The sequence below is a fragment of the Cavia porcellus genome, unplaced genomic scaffold (assembly GCF_034190915.1).
Source record: "Cavia porcellus strain 051 isolate PalLab524CR breed Dunkin Hartley unplaced genomic scaffold, mCavPor4.1 scaffold_32, whole genome shotgun sequence".
Classification (NCBI taxonomy): domain Eukaryota; kingdom Metazoa; phylum Chordata; class Mammalia; order Rodentia; family Caviidae; genus Cavia; species Cavia porcellus.
The window spans coordinates 45,493,750-45,509,252 of record NW_026947515.1 but is presented as its reverse complement, the minus strand read 5'-3'; the positions used below and the strand labels follow the sequence as shown (position 1 = coordinate 45,509,252).

The 15,503-nt window shown below is 36.6% G+C and overlaps 1 protein-coding gene across 1 annotated transcript in view; it reads right to left on the bottom strand.

Annotated features, from left to right (window-relative positions):
• Positions 1-15,503, bottom strand: part of Akap10 (A-kinase anchoring protein 10) — a 79,034-nt gene that overhangs the window by 19,463 nt on the left and 44,068 nt on the right. The window contains exons 7-10 of the mRNA XM_063242225.1: positions 15,146-15,269; positions 14,010-14,146; positions 6,569-6,713; positions 4,276-4,449 (exon numbers count right to left, since the gene is read on the bottom strand). Of these exons, the coding sequence (XP_063098295.1) occupies positions 4,276-4,449; positions 6,569-6,713; positions 14,010-14,146; positions 15,146-15,269 (580 nt within the window). The remainder of the gene's footprint in view (positions 1-4,275; positions 4,450-6,568; positions 6,714-14,009; positions 14,147-15,145; positions 15,270-15,503) is intronic.

The window sequence follows — 15,503 nt, the reverse complement described above, 5'->3', positions numbered from 1 at the left end:
ACTTATATACTAAAAACTATGCTGAAAGAAATTTTAAAAACATGCCTGGTGTGGTGACCATGCCTATAATCCCAACATTCGGGAGGGTGAGGTAGGAGGATTGCTCAAGTTTGAGACCTGCCTAGGATACATAGTGAGTTCAAGCCAGTCTGAACTGCATACTGAAACCCTGTCTCCCAAAAAAGAAAAAAAAAAAAAGGAAGAAAGAAAGAAAGAAAGAAAGAAAAGAGCACATAAATGTTATATACTAACAAAAAAGAGCTTCGTTATGTTTGTGTTATGCTCAAGTTATATGACCGAAGTTCCTGTAGCGCCGTCATATTGTTCAGTATGCGCCATTTTCCTGGGTGACCTAATTGATATGTTAACCATTGCTGCCCTCTGCAAATGACAGATGTTATCTAAAATTGAGTGCTAAAATAAGTTGACAAAGCATTCTAATTCCTGGGAGACTTCTCTGTCCTCTGCAAAGAGAAACAAGAGAAACAAAGGTCTTCCTCATTCCTTAGTAGATCAAGGATTTTCTCATTTCCTTATCCACGCCCATAACCTCTTTGGAAATCATGCTTTCTACAAAAAAGTCTGGAAAGTTTGGAGGGGGACACACAGCTTTTGCAAACTCCAACTGCACTGCATCGCTGAGCCCAGGATAAAATAAATCAGTGCTGCTTTTTTTTTTTTTTAAAAACATGTCTTGCCTCATTTTTGGATACCAACTTTGGGGGGTCTGGGGGGCTCGTTTTTGGGCTACAAGTGAAAACATATCCTATGTTCATGGACTAAAAATTTTAATACTACTTAAAAATAGCAATAGCTCAAAGCAATCCATATAGTCCACGAAATCCTGATCAAAATTACACTTTGTAATTTCAAAAGTTAATATAAAGCTACTGCACTGAAAACAAGGTGGTAAAGGGATAGATATAGACCCACAAAATGGAACAGAACTTAGTGTTCAGAAATACACATATACCAACATACATGCTCAGCTGATATTTAACAGGGTTGTCAAGACCATTCAATGGTCTAAGAGCAGTTCTTTTGGTTTCTTAGTGATGGCACTATGGACTGAATTCAGGGTCGCTGCACTATACACCCAAGCTGTTTTATTTTTTTTAAAGATTGCTAACTTGCCCAGGCTAGCCTGAACTTATCTCCTGCTTCAGTCTCCTGGAGTGCTGGGACTGATGACAGGTATACGCCACCATGCTTAACAGTCAGAATAGATTTTTAAATAAATACTGCTAGAATAGAATATTGATTTGAAAAAGAATGAAATTGGATCTCTACCTTATACCACATGCAAACTAACTCAACCTTATACCATATGTAACTTAAAATGGATCAACTACCTTAGAGGAAAAGACAGTAATTTATTGATCTTTAGTACATTAGATTTTGCGATGGTTCTTAGACATAATACCCAAAGCACATGAAACAAAAATAAAACATTGTACACAAACTGGACTTCTTCAATTTAAAATTTTGAGCTTCAAGAGACATAAGAAAGTAAAAACCTACAGAACTAGAAAACTTACTTTTAAATCATATCTGATAGGTTTATATCTAGAATATATAAAAATCCCTGCAACTTGTAATACAAAGATAACCCAATTTAAAATTAGGACAAAGATTCATATAAACTTTCTCCAAAGACAAAAAGAAAAAAATTCAGTAAACACATAGAGATGCTCAACATTCTTAGTCATCAGGGAAATGCAAATAAAAACCACAATGAGCTACAACTTTATACTCACTGAAATGACCAGGAACAAAAAGATAACACAAGAAATTTCAGTGAGATGTGGAGAAACTGGAAATCTTGTATACTGCGGGTGTGACTGCAAAATGGTACTGCCATTTGGGAAAATAATCTAGCAGGTCCTGAAAAAAGACCACATAGAATGTTTCCATTTATATGAAGTGTCCAAAATAGGCAGCTCTGGATCTCTATAGAGACTAAAAGTAGAATAATGATTGCCTAGGACTGGAGAAACAGAGAATTTGGAGTTTAACAGTTTCTTCTGAGGAAGAAAAAAGGTTCTAAAATTGATTGTGGAGGCATACACAACTCTGGAGTATGGTAAAAACCACTGAATTACACAGTGCAAGTGTGAATTATCATGATACAGTTATACCAATAAAAAAGAATAGGGCCGGGGGTTAGCTCAGCAACACAAGCATCTGAGTTTGATCCCCAGTACCAAAAGAAAAAGAATACAGAGTATGATTTCATTTATAAAATAGCAAGAACAGTTAATGCTAATCTATGTTCCTAAGTCAGGATATGACTAGAAGGAGGCTCAAAAGGGCTTCTGGTTGAGAACGTTTTATTTCTTGATTTAGACGCACTCATTTTTTTCCCCCGATTTTAGATGGATGTTTATGAAATTTTTTCAAGATATATTGTCATATTATATGTGATTTTTTAAATGTATGCTATGTTTCAACAAAATAAATTTTATGGGGCTTGAGTATACAGCTCAGGACTATACCATGTGCTTATTTAGCACATGCAAGGACCTGGGTTCAATTCCCAGTGCCAAAAATAAACTCATACACACATACATTTATTTTATGGTTAGCACCTAGACCTTTTAAATGTCTAAATAAAAATAAGACATTCTAACTTATCTCAAAATAAAGTAATAACCATATTCAGCAGGTCATGAGTAAACTGGATATGGGAAAAATATACTCAGGAGAGCCTTATTCACAATAAAATAGTACTGTTTTAAAAGGAATGTTGGGAAGCTGAAGCCAAAGGATCTTAAGTTTGAGTCCAGTCTGGACAACTTAGCAATTTATCAAGAACCTGTCTCAAATAATTTTAAAAGGTTCGGGATGCAGCTCAGTGCTAAAGCCCTGGATTTAATCCTCAATACAAGATGAAGGAAGGAGAGAAGTAGAGAAATGGAAGGAGGGAGGCAGGCAGAAAAGGGAAGAGAAAGGAGTAAAGTAGGGAAGAAGAGAGGAAGGAAACAAGGAAGGAAGGAAAGAAGAAAAGGAAGAATAAATTAATTCAAAGACCAGTATCAAAACTTCAAAGTGCTGTCAATACTGATGAGAAAATTAATAAGCCGTATTATTAAGCTTATAATGAAGAACACCAGACAGACTATTTCTGGCCCTACCACTTTCTATATATCTATAATAACTTTCCTTTTTCTTTTTTTTTTTTTTGTGGTTGAAACCAGAGGATTGAAACCAGAACCTCACATGTGGATGAACACTACTCTATACTTCTAAGGCCCAGAATCAGTTAACTCCTTAATGCCTCCTTCACAATTCCGTCTTGAGAATATATTACTTCATGTGATTTGGGGGCAACAAGGTAAGGTTTGATATATGATAGCAGTTTTTTAAAAAGTGATATACAATGTAGCCTTCTAGCTTAAAATAAACCCAACGGGTCATGAGTAAAATACAATATTAAGAAACCTAAGACCCAAACATATTGGACAACACATCTCAAATTTCAGCTACCTGACAGGCTAAGGCAGGAGGATCTTGAGTTTGAAATCAGCCTGGGCAACTTAGTAAGAGCTCATCTTTAAAAAAGAAAAGGGTCAGGGATACAGCTCAGCGGCATAAGTGCCTGCCTGGCAAGTGCAAGGTCATAAGTTTGATTCCTGGTATCCACCCCCTAAAAAAGAAAAAACGTTTTTAAAAGCAAAAAAAGAAACCTCAGATAACTCAACTGTTCTATTTAAAAAAGCATCCCAAATGCAGTCATTAAAATTTCTCACACTGAGTATGATGGCACATATTTGTAATCCTAGCACTCAGGGTACTAAGACGGGAGAATCATTGTGAGTTCAAGGCCAGCCTGACCTACACAGTAAGACCCCATCTCAAAACACCAAAATCAAAGAAAAAAAAATTCTCAAAAAATTATAGAGTTCTTCAAAGTTATAAATGTATTTCATAATATTTGGCCATTAAGGATAGCCACAGTGCCAAGAGTAATGGTCTGAATAAAACAGTATGATTTTTTTTTTTTTTTTGGTACCAGGGATCGAACTTATGATATGGCACTTGCCAAGCAAGAGCTTGTGCCACTGAGCTAAACTCCCAGCCCAACAGCATATTTTACAATACAGTAAAATGGCTATCCGCCAAGAATCCTTTTATTAGAATACACAGTAAGCAGCATAATTTTATTTCTCTTTTATGTCTATAATTTAAAATTCATAAATCAGATCTATTACTGGAATTTGAAGAAAAGGATTTGTATCCCTTTCTTCATAATGTAAGTCGTAAGCCAACCAGTACCTGAGAAGTGGCACTATCGGAACCACACAGGTGAGACTCATCAGGAAGGCCAACAGAGCCATGAGCTGTCAGTGAAACACTCCCTCCCAGAAATTCATCTCCTCGAACAGAATGGATGAGATCATTCAGATACTTATAATAAAGATTACTGGACAAAAAGCCAGGCAAAAAGACCTGAAAGAGAAAAGGCATTATTTGAAAGTTAATAATCAATACATCTAAATGTTTTTTAAGTAAACAAATTTTACCAGTTAACATAAATGTTTGTATTTCTCGTTACATTCTGGGTTTGTATACATTTCACATTGTAACTGAAATTACAATAAATACAATGTTGTTGAGTTTTCCCACAATACATTGGTCATGGAAATTATACAGACTTGATATTAATATTCCTTGTGAGTAAAAAATAGTCCAGAGTAAATAAATATAAGTTGAAACTAGATTTTTCTGGTTTGTGACAGATAATAGTGTCTTTGGGCACATATTGATTTCTGCTTATCAATAGATTTCCTTAAAATAAATTATCAGGAGTGTGACTGGTGCGTTAACTAATATACACAGCCAGTTTATCCTTCAAAGGATGTTGTCAATTTGTTTCCCTAGCAATACTGTACATATCAAAGTGTTTGTTTCCAGACAAGCATTCCAAAACTGGGCTTTTTCTCAAATCACTGTTAAAACAGATGCCAGAAGATATCAAATGATTTTATTTGCAGTTAGTTAATTTTTAATGATGCTGAACAAGTTCTCATGTTTATTATTTTATTCTTTCTTTCCCCCTGCCCCAGTACTGGGCATTGAACCCAGGGCTTTCAGTGTTATGTCCCAGCACTTTTTAAAATTTTTATTTTGAGACAGGGTCTTTTAAGTTGCCTAAGGACTCAAACTTGTGATCCTTATTGCCTGTGATTATATGGCATGCAACACCATGGCCAAACTTATTATTTTGCATTTGTTATTACAGAGCTTTCCTTCATGGCACTTAGCACACTATAAATATTTATGTCTGTATTTAACACATACCTTCTTTATAGAGTAAGTTCCAGGATGGAACAAACCACACCTTCTGTTTCTCACTATAATAGGAATAATTAGCACAGAAATATTCAAAGTATTTGTTACATGAATCCTTCATGTCTTCGTGTCCATTTCTTTATCTTACAGGGTCCTGTTAATGTTCTTAAAAATTAGCACAAGTTTCTTACCTATAAACACTTAGTAAGAACTGTTTCTATATTTTAATTTTCTTTCAATGTCTATTTTATTTTATTTATTTATTTTGGGTACCAGGGATCAAACTAACGACCATGTGGCACTTACAACAAGGCAGGCACTTATGTTGCTGAGCTAAATCCCCGGCCCAATGTTAATTTTATTGTCTAGAAAGTTTAAATTCTTATACGCTACAGATCTAAATTTTCCCTTTAAAATAGAAAAGGTTTTCTTACTTATTTATTTTGAGACAGTGCCTCACTTATGTCACTAACTTGCTATCCTCCTGCCTCCCTGGATGCCCGGAATACAGGCCTATGTGACCATACCTAGCAGAAAAATTTTAGTCATATAAAGGATTATTTTCCCTAGGTAATAACTAATATTATGTTATCTCAAGTTTTTTAATGATTGAGTTTATATAAATACTTCTTAAAATTCAATATTGGTATATAGTATTAAATAAAAATTCTTAACATTTTTGTATCCAGATACACATTACAGGTATTAGCAACCTAACCTAATGGGCTTATCCTGGACTTTGTAACTCCTGGCAAAACATGCTCTAGATCACCAAAAGAATAAATCATTCACTAATTTTAACTTTATCAATTAGATATTAGTGAATAGCTTCATTAATAAGTAACTAATGATACCTTTTAAGTGATCATGATACATAAAACTACGGTTTCAACTTTGTAAATCTTAAGCTAACTGTGCCCCATAATACCATTTAACTATGTGAAAAGAAGATGTAATAATAGTAACAACAGTAGTTAACATTTTTCAATACTTACCCTGTGTTAGGCCTTATGTATTTTATATATATTACTTCATTTTAATATTCACAATAACTTTGATATCACTTGTACTTTGTAAATAAGGAAAATGGCATTAAAGAATTTTAGTAACTGCCTGGAGTCACTCAACCTATAGAGGTGACATTAATACATACCAACCCAGACTTAAAGTCTTGCTCTTAATCACTATGCTGCACTGTTGGGTTATGTTTTAGTTATACAATTTGGCTTCACTAGTAAAACGTTTTGTGGTTTAAAACTTTAAAGATCTTGGTTACCTTCTCCATGGTTGTCCAGGCCTGACGTAATGGAGTTGTAAAACAGTTTGGGAGTGGACCACCTTCCCTGCAGATATTAGATTCAATTTCTAATCGTACAACATCATCAAACCCAAGAGGATGTGTGGCTTGGAGAGAGAAGTATCTACAGAAGAAAAAGGTTCAAAGTAAACTCAAATTTCATAGCACATATAAGTAATTTTTGGCACCAACCTAAGAGAATTATTATATAGAGCTATGTAGTTGTCCAGCTGCGTCCTGGAACCACAGCCCTGTTGCAACCTTTACTTACTCCCAATTCCCCAAAGATATCTGGGTCAATTTACTATCTTTCTTTTTGCCTTTCAATCACCCTTAGTTTGTCCTGTGTCAGCTCTGTTGATGATTAAGAGTTGAGATTCAGGCTACAACCAAGGCAAAGAAACCAATCAATCACACACATTTAATGGGCACCTATTCTATGTTCAGGACTTAGTAGATAGAAATGAATTTGTAAAAGACTAACACATGGGCATGTTCTCTGAATAAAGGAGAAAGCATCTATTAACAGGATACAATGGGCTAGGGATTTAGCTCAGCGGCATAAGCGCCTGCTTGCAAGCAGGCAGTCGTGAGTTCGATCCCTGGTACCGATAAAAAGGAAAAAGACAAAACAAAAACAGGATACAATAAGAACATATCATCATAACCATGAAGTTATGAAGCAAAAAACCTGCAAGGATTCAAAAGAAAATGATTCCATGGTAAGAGGACAGATCTATTTGCAGAGAACTACTAGGATTCATGATCTGGTGTGGGTATGTCTTTTTTTTTCTTTAAAGAACCCGGATCGAACTCACGACCTTGCACTTGGCAAGGCAAGCGCTTGTGTTGCTGAGCTAAATCCCTGGCCCAATGATCTGGTATGGAAAGGAAAAGGAATAATTAATGCTAGCTCAAAGATTTCTTAACTTGTTAAGATCTAAAACAGCTAGTGTTTTGCTAAACTGATTATGAAGTGGATATTAAAAAAAAAAAAAAAACACATAAAAGTAGGGGGAAAAATTCCCTTCCAAGCACTAGCAGCTTCTATCTCCCAGGCATGACAGAAATATAGACGGGCTAATGATGTCTGATTGTGATGATGCATATATAACAACAAACAAGTAGGGAGTTATAAAGATAAAACTGACACAATGAATTTGGCAAGCTGACAGTGCTAATGGGATGTCACAGTCATCTTCGTTTAAAAGCATTCCCCAAGGTGAAAACAGGATCCAGTGAGAAATGGACTCTGCTCCAAATAGTGAGGTACAGCCAGGAACTTACTAGTATTAGTGCCACTATTCTAGCATACAAAATAACCTTTCTAGTTAGCATTTTCATAACAAAAAGCGAGTCTCCTATGTTGTAGTAAGTTCATAAATATTCCTTTATAATATGAATTTTCAGGGACCCTATTATTTCTAACTATGAACTCTTGCTATTTCAATAGCCAATTAACAAGATTTCTTATATAAAATCTTCCATAAATGTATTATGCTAAACTCTGGAGAGAATATTAAGAATTGTATCCCAATCCAAGCTCTGTCACTTACTTACATAAGTAATAGTACTAATAATAACTTTACAAAGAAAGTTCTATGACACTGAGAAAATCATTATCTTCTAATGCCTTGGTTTTCTTATTCGCAAAATAGGAAAATCAAGAGTGAATCCCTAAACTGCTTATTCATTAGAATTACCTAGAATACTGTCTAAAAATAAAAATTCCTTCCTGAGTCACATCTCAAACCTGTTGAATCAGATCTTAGAGAAAGGACTGGAAACCTACTGTTAATAAGCTTCTGGATGACTGCACAGACAGCTCAGTATAAGCCTGCAGATTGATGTTCAGGAACCACTGGGCTAGATGTTCTTGGTTTTTCTTTCTCTGTATCCTTAAATTACCCACTTAGTGCTTGCTTGCAGATAGTAATAATAAATTACTTTACAAAGAAAATTTAAACAAAAGGAACACTACCACCACAGGTTATGAAGTAGGAACATTATCTTTATTACTTGTCAAAGCAGATGTTTCCATTTTTGTTTACTTGCAAGATTATCCCAATCTCTCATTTTCAGTGAAAACTAAGGAGAAACTATGGAGATAGCTCAAGCAGTAGAAAACATGCTTAGTGTTAGTGAGACCTTGATTCAAGTCCCAACACCAAAAAAGAAAAAGAAAATTATTCACTGAGAAATGTGACTGAGCAGATGTGCTCAGCTGAGCAGCAGTGTGTGTGTGATATATCCAAGTATAGACACTCTGCAATCTATTCCTATCCAATCAGTCAGGCTCCTGTTATATGCCTTATTCTTTAAATTATCCAAATTCAGGTTTTATTTTGCTTTCTTTGCCTTGCTTGAAACCCAAAATCTTGGGCATACTAAACAAAGGCTCTCTAGCTGTTATACTCTGTCTTCACATTCTGGTTTTTTTTTTTTTTTTTTGCTTTTTGAGACGGGGTCTCACTATGCCTTCAGGCTGGCCTTGAGCTCACTTTGCAGCTAAAGCTGGTCTCAAACTTGCAATGATCCTCCTGCCTCAACTTCCAGAGTTCTGGGATTACAAGCATGTGCCACCATACCCTCACCCTCACCCTCGCCTCTCTTTTCCTCTCTTCTCTTTTCTTTGAAACAGGGTCTTGCTGTGTAGTTCAGGCTTGTCTTGAGTTCATTATGTAGCCCAGACTGACCTCAAACTCGCAGTGATCTTCCTGCCTCAGCCACCTAAGTGCTGGGAATACACACATGTACTACCATGCCTGGTCTTAGTCAAATTTCTTAAAAGTATCATTCTCCTCAAAGTTTCTATGACTCTGATTGTGCTAATGCATTTTGTCTGAAATTTTTTTTTTCTGCCTTCTGTGGCTGGAAAATTCAATTCACTCTTCAGGATCCAAATCAAATCCTTCTTCTGTGAAACACTCCCTGAACACTATACCCAGCTTTCCAGACATATACCTCCCTCACTCAAAAAAAGAATCCTCATTCTAAAACTCCCTCCCAAAGTTTTACATACACAAGAAAAGCAGCTTTTGGACTTCCAGGAGAACATGGTGGACAGATAGCAGCAGCTACGGAGGCTCTCTGAAAGACCCAGCTTAGAATCCAGGAATGGTGCAGAGTGAGGAATCCTAAGCAAGAGGAGATATGCCCTGCTGACCCAAGAACGAACTGGGCTGAGAGAAACCAACTGGGAATGCAATCCTGGTGCTATAACAGGAACAGAAAAGCCTCAGCGTGGAAGCTGGAGCTCACACCATTGGAAGCCGCAATTTGGGTTTCCCGCTGCGGTGGCTGGATCTGAATCGGCTCCGCAGGGAGAGAGACGCGTAAATGCTCTGAGAACGGGAATCGGTGAACGGAGTTGAGAGCCGCACAGACGGGGAGCCGTGCATCGACCTGCGGTGAGTGAGAGAAACTGGGATCTTTCAAAGTCTAGGAGGCTCCACAGAGGACATTCTGGGACTGGGCAGACTTGCCGGAACAGGGCGCTGTAGTGATTTCAGTCACATATCCCCCTCTCAAGCGGGATTGGTCAGTAGTGCCTACCTTACATGACGCTGCTGGCTGAGACCCAGTAGGCTAGCACAACCCAGGTCCCAGCGCCTGAAGGTGACCTGAAGGGGCAGGCCCCGCATAGGCTGCCCAGTCCATAACTCCCTACCCAGTCCGTAACTGCCCGGTGCGCTGCGGTGGGTGGGAACACCTAGCTGGAGCAATTCAAACAGACTTTGGCCAACAGGGAAGGAAGCTGGGCCTCCTATATTCACTTGCGTATATAAGGAACAAAGAATATGGGAAGAGGGAGCAACAAGAAAGGCCCCTCGGCCCCCAACCCTGAGAAACAGGCAATAGCAGACACAGCACCAATAGACATAAAGCGCTATCTCCAGAGCCTCATAGACGAGTTCAGGAATGAAGTTATTAATGACCTGAAGCTAGACATAAGCAGAATAGTTAGAGAAATGCTAAGCCCCACCCAAGAAAAAACAGATGGTGGAATGGAAGAACAGAAAAAGAGGGGAGAATTGTTTGATGGAGAAAATAGAGAAAGCATAGAATATGTTAAGCAGGTTCAAAGAGATTACCAAGAAACTAAAAACTCTTATCGAAAACTGGCATAAGAGCTTGAAAGAAACTAAGGATAGATTATCTGAACTGGAGGCCAGATTTGTAATATGGGAGCATGAAATGAAAAACTTCTTAAAAATAACAAACAAACAGCAATAATACAAAGACTAGAAGATGATAAGAGGATCTATAACTTAAGAATTAAGAACATAAAAGAAGAGGTAGGGACACAAACAAATGAACTACAAAAGCTACTCGCAGAAATAATCCAAGAGAATTTTACTAATTTAGCAAAAGGTAAAGATACTCAGATGTATGAAGCATTCAGGACCCCAGCCACCTACAACCCAAACAGGGCTACACCCAGGCATATAATAATCAAAATACCAGAAATCCAATGTCAGAACAGAATACTAAAAGCCATCAGAGACAAGAAACAGATCACTTACAAGGGAACACCCATCAGAATTACAGCAGACTTCTCCACATAAACCATCAAATCAAGAAGAGCGTGGGGGGAAATAATTCAAGCTTTGAAAGATAATAACCTCCAACCAAGATTGATATATCATGCACAACTATCCCTGGAAATTGATGGAAAAACAAGGTGCTTCCAGGATAAAGAGGAACTAGGGGAATATGCAACCACCAATTCAACTCTACAGAGAATACTGCAGGATATTCTAAAAAAGAAAAATACGAAGAATCCAGAAATAGTGGCAGAGAGGCCACAATGAATGGAGCAGAAAACAAAATAAAGAAGACAAACTGACAACTAATGACAGAAAAAGTGCTCAACAGAAATGAGGCAGAGAAGATTGGATGATAGGAACAGCTATTTTGGAGAAAACGATGTCATAATAGGTAATGCTGATTTAGTATCATCTTGTTTTGAAGTCTCATCAAGTTTTTGTTCTTCTGTCTCCATTGGTCTTTACATGTTGTATCTTACTGGATCCCATTATATGTGATAGTATAAACAAAAACTTTTATAGACAAGGAGATTATACAGAAACCATTGTTCATTTTCTGTTAGTTGATTCTAAATACCCTGCAATACTGTCATTCTCTTGAATGGTTTTACATTGTTTTGATGTATTTGATGCTACAGTATACGAAGTTATACTCAAAGATTTCAAAGAAAGAGACAATATGGTAACTATTTTAATGTCGGGATTATCTTGTGGTGAAACACTATTTTGCTTAAATGGTTATGTTTTGATCTGCGCTGATTTGTTGTTATGCCCTCTTTTATCTCAATCTCCATTTTATTATTTACTTTTTTATTTTTATCTTTTTAATTAAGGGAAAAATAAATTAAAAAATAGTAGGATATATTATAGTTGTTGTACTCTAAGAAAATAGCTTCGTTATATGTGTATTATAGCAAACCTGTAAAGTGGCTTACTAAATGTGTTTTTTTTATCCTTTTTCCCTAACTGATATGTTAAGTGACCTAATTGATATGTTGAGCAACACTCTCCTCTGTAAAGAATTGCAAGAATCTCACCTAATTGATGTGTTAACCATTGTTGCCCTCTACAAACTACAGAAGCTGTGCTAAAACAAGCTAACAAGGGTTGTTAATCACTGCTAGGTGCCTCTATTCTCGCTAAAGAGCTAAAGAAGACTAGAATGACAATTAATTTACATTTGTTTAAAGTAACCTGCTTGTGTGCAGAGAGATTTGCGTGTGAGTTTAACCCTTTACCCTGACCTTGACACATAACCGCCGCCGTTTTCTGTTCTGATGGCGCCTTATTGCCTCCCTCTCCCCTCACCTATCTATCTAGGCCATAGAGAATTTGGGTTTCTGGTGACCTCCTCCCAACCCGGTGATGATCTGTCATAAAATGAGCCTGCCCCAAAGTTTAAGAACTGTTTAGCTTCAAAGAAATTACCGGGTAATACTATGGCCCAAACCCCGAACGGTGCTTTCCTTTTGTTCTGTATGTATCAAATGAGTTAGATATCAGATCTTTGTAAAACTTAAGTTCCAGCATCTCATAACTCGTGACCCCTTCGCACTCACTAGCGAAGACGAGCTGTCCTGGGATAATTAACTTCCCCACTTTCTTCTCCAAACATTGCTGCAGATGTGCCACTCCGAGATATGTCAGTCTGTAGGATGGGAGTAATTTGAGAAACACCAGGAACTCCCGAGATTGTCAGAGCTAAGTGGACAGCAATACAGTTTCCAGACTCGGGTCAACAAGTTTGATGGCTCTGCAGGTTTCTTTGTTTCTCCCCCTGCCTTTTCCTCCAGCCTCTTTTTAAAGTCCTCCCTTCAGTCTCGGGAACACAGTTTCCAAATTGGCTCCCGGAAACTGGTCGCCAGGCCTGGAAATAAAGCCTTTGCCACCTAAATTTTCGGTCTCTTGCCTCCTTGGATTTTATACCGGGGCCCAAGTTATAACAATAGTAACCCACTTTGATTTACTATTAACTTGATTTGAAGCCCTGTATTGCTCTCACCATCTTGTTTTGACTGATGTTCCTCTATTCTATTTTGCTTGATAGTACCAGGTTCAAAAGTTTAGGCAACAGCTGTGAAGATAGTGGGATTCATTATGATGCCCATTCTGATTGACTATTATCTACTTTTGAAGACCTGTAATGTCTCCAATGTTTTGGTTTTGTTGGTTTCGTTCTTTACTGTTTTGTTCAATTTTATTATAACTGATGATATAGGCAACTCTATTAGAGATAGCGGGAGGCATTATGGTAACCATTGTTGATCACCTTGTATTATGTTTTTGCATTATCTATTATGTCCACCCTTTTGATTTGACTAACTCTGTTCCGTTATGTCACATTTGGTTTTACTCTCTTCCAAAAAAAGTAATAACTGTGGGAGCAATAAAACCCAAAATGTGCAATAGTCATTGTACAAAAGAGAGGAAAAGAAAGTGCTCTAAATGATATAAATGCATGTATATTTAAGTGTATAAGATAGACAATGATATTACTGAGTTTTGTTGGATCATTGAACAGAACTGTTTGGTCTCACTGTTTGAATGTCCACTATATAAGCTTTAATTTTGTAACTTGAACAAATATTTCTAAGATTTGACAATATGTAATCCATTAACTAGTGATTTCCTACTGTTTATTTTTTTTCTGAAATTATGTATAACTTGTACCCTTTTTCTGCTTTTTTTTTTCTTTTTCTCCTTAAATAAAATAAAAAAAAAAAAAAGAAAAGAAAAGAAAAGCAGCTTTTATGTTCCCTCATCTGAGCTCCTTGGCAGCAGCAACTGAGTTTATTCATCTTTATTCTCAAACTACATAATAGCAAACACCAAGTAAAAACCTGCTGAAGGTACCAATCAATCAAACTCACTTGTCATATAAGATCATGGCATCATTCTGTGCCTCCTGTCCATCATACTGGCCCTTTTTGGCAGCAAGCTGAGACTGAAAGTTATCTGCTGCCAACCAGAATTGTAAAATATTCACTGCATCTTCTTTTTCCATGTACTAAGAAGGAAAAATACAAAACAGGTAAGACTAGACACAGATTACTTTAACCAGCTCTAATCTACAAATTCAAAGTATTAAAATACAGGATATAAAATAAGAAGCAAAAAAGATCCACTTCTTCACTTATACCATTCAGCAACATACAATCATTCGAAATAGAAGTTTTAAAATATTCTTTTAGAATAGAAAAACGCAACCTAAAATGAACAAAATAAAACCATCACAGAGCTAGATGTAAGCTTTAGTGAATTGAAATAAAAATACTAAATTAGATTAGTAGTTCCTTACTGGCAAACACATAAAGAATAAGCTAATCAAACCAAATCTTTTACATCTGATCATTTCTATCATTCCATGAGGACATATTAATCTGAATAAATTCATATTTAAACTTATGGTAAAGAAAAGAAGTGAAAGTCTTCTGAGTAGCTATATTCTTGCAAAGAGGCAGGATCCAAGTATTTAGGTCGCTGCTTTGAGATTGGGAATCCTCCCATAGTTAATGTTTTGCAACAAAAGAATTTCATTTACTGAACCCTGAGACACCGTATGCCTCAAAGATTAGTATGCTTGTTTGTAGTAAATGCTTCATTAGATAATCCTATCAAGCAGCTAAAGTCAAACTGAGAGTAGGAAAATATTTACTATTTTTCAATCTCTCTTCAGAAATCTAGTCCCCAATTCTTTATGCAAAGGAATTAAGTATCAAATTCTGTGGTTCAAAAATAGTTTGAAGTAATTAAAAACCTGCAGTGTTATAACCAGTAGCTTAATTAGGTTTTTAAAATTAAGAGTTATTTTACACTGAATTTTCACGTTCTAATCTGACAAATATGCCACTGAAGTACTCTTGCCATGGAAACAATTGAAAATAAATCATTTTAGAAATGATTCATCTCTTGTATGTCATTTTTTTATACACAGGGACCCAGCATTTATAATTCGGAAGCTGGGAAGCTCTAGTAGACAGAGTATAAAAGGAAATGCAGAATTTACCTCAGAGAAATAAAAGAGGGCTGACTCACAGAAGAGAATGTCAGCCAGGTAAACAGTTCCACTGGTCAGCACTTCAATCTGGTATTTACAGAAATGGTGACTTCGCAGAAACTCACTAAAGTGCCTGCACGTGGACAAAAGGGAAATTTTGAGGGAACAACCAAGGAAAGAGCTTAACTGGGAAAAACAGACTCTTTCCATACTGTCCCAACTGTATCTTAAAGGCTTAGGTCAGGGTTTCCTCACTTCCCATACTGTTGTCCCTGATTCCTTTATGTAAAAAAATCTCTCCCACTTCTTAATGACTTTGCAGCTCTCATCTGACACGATACCTTACAGTAATGCAACCAAAAAAAGC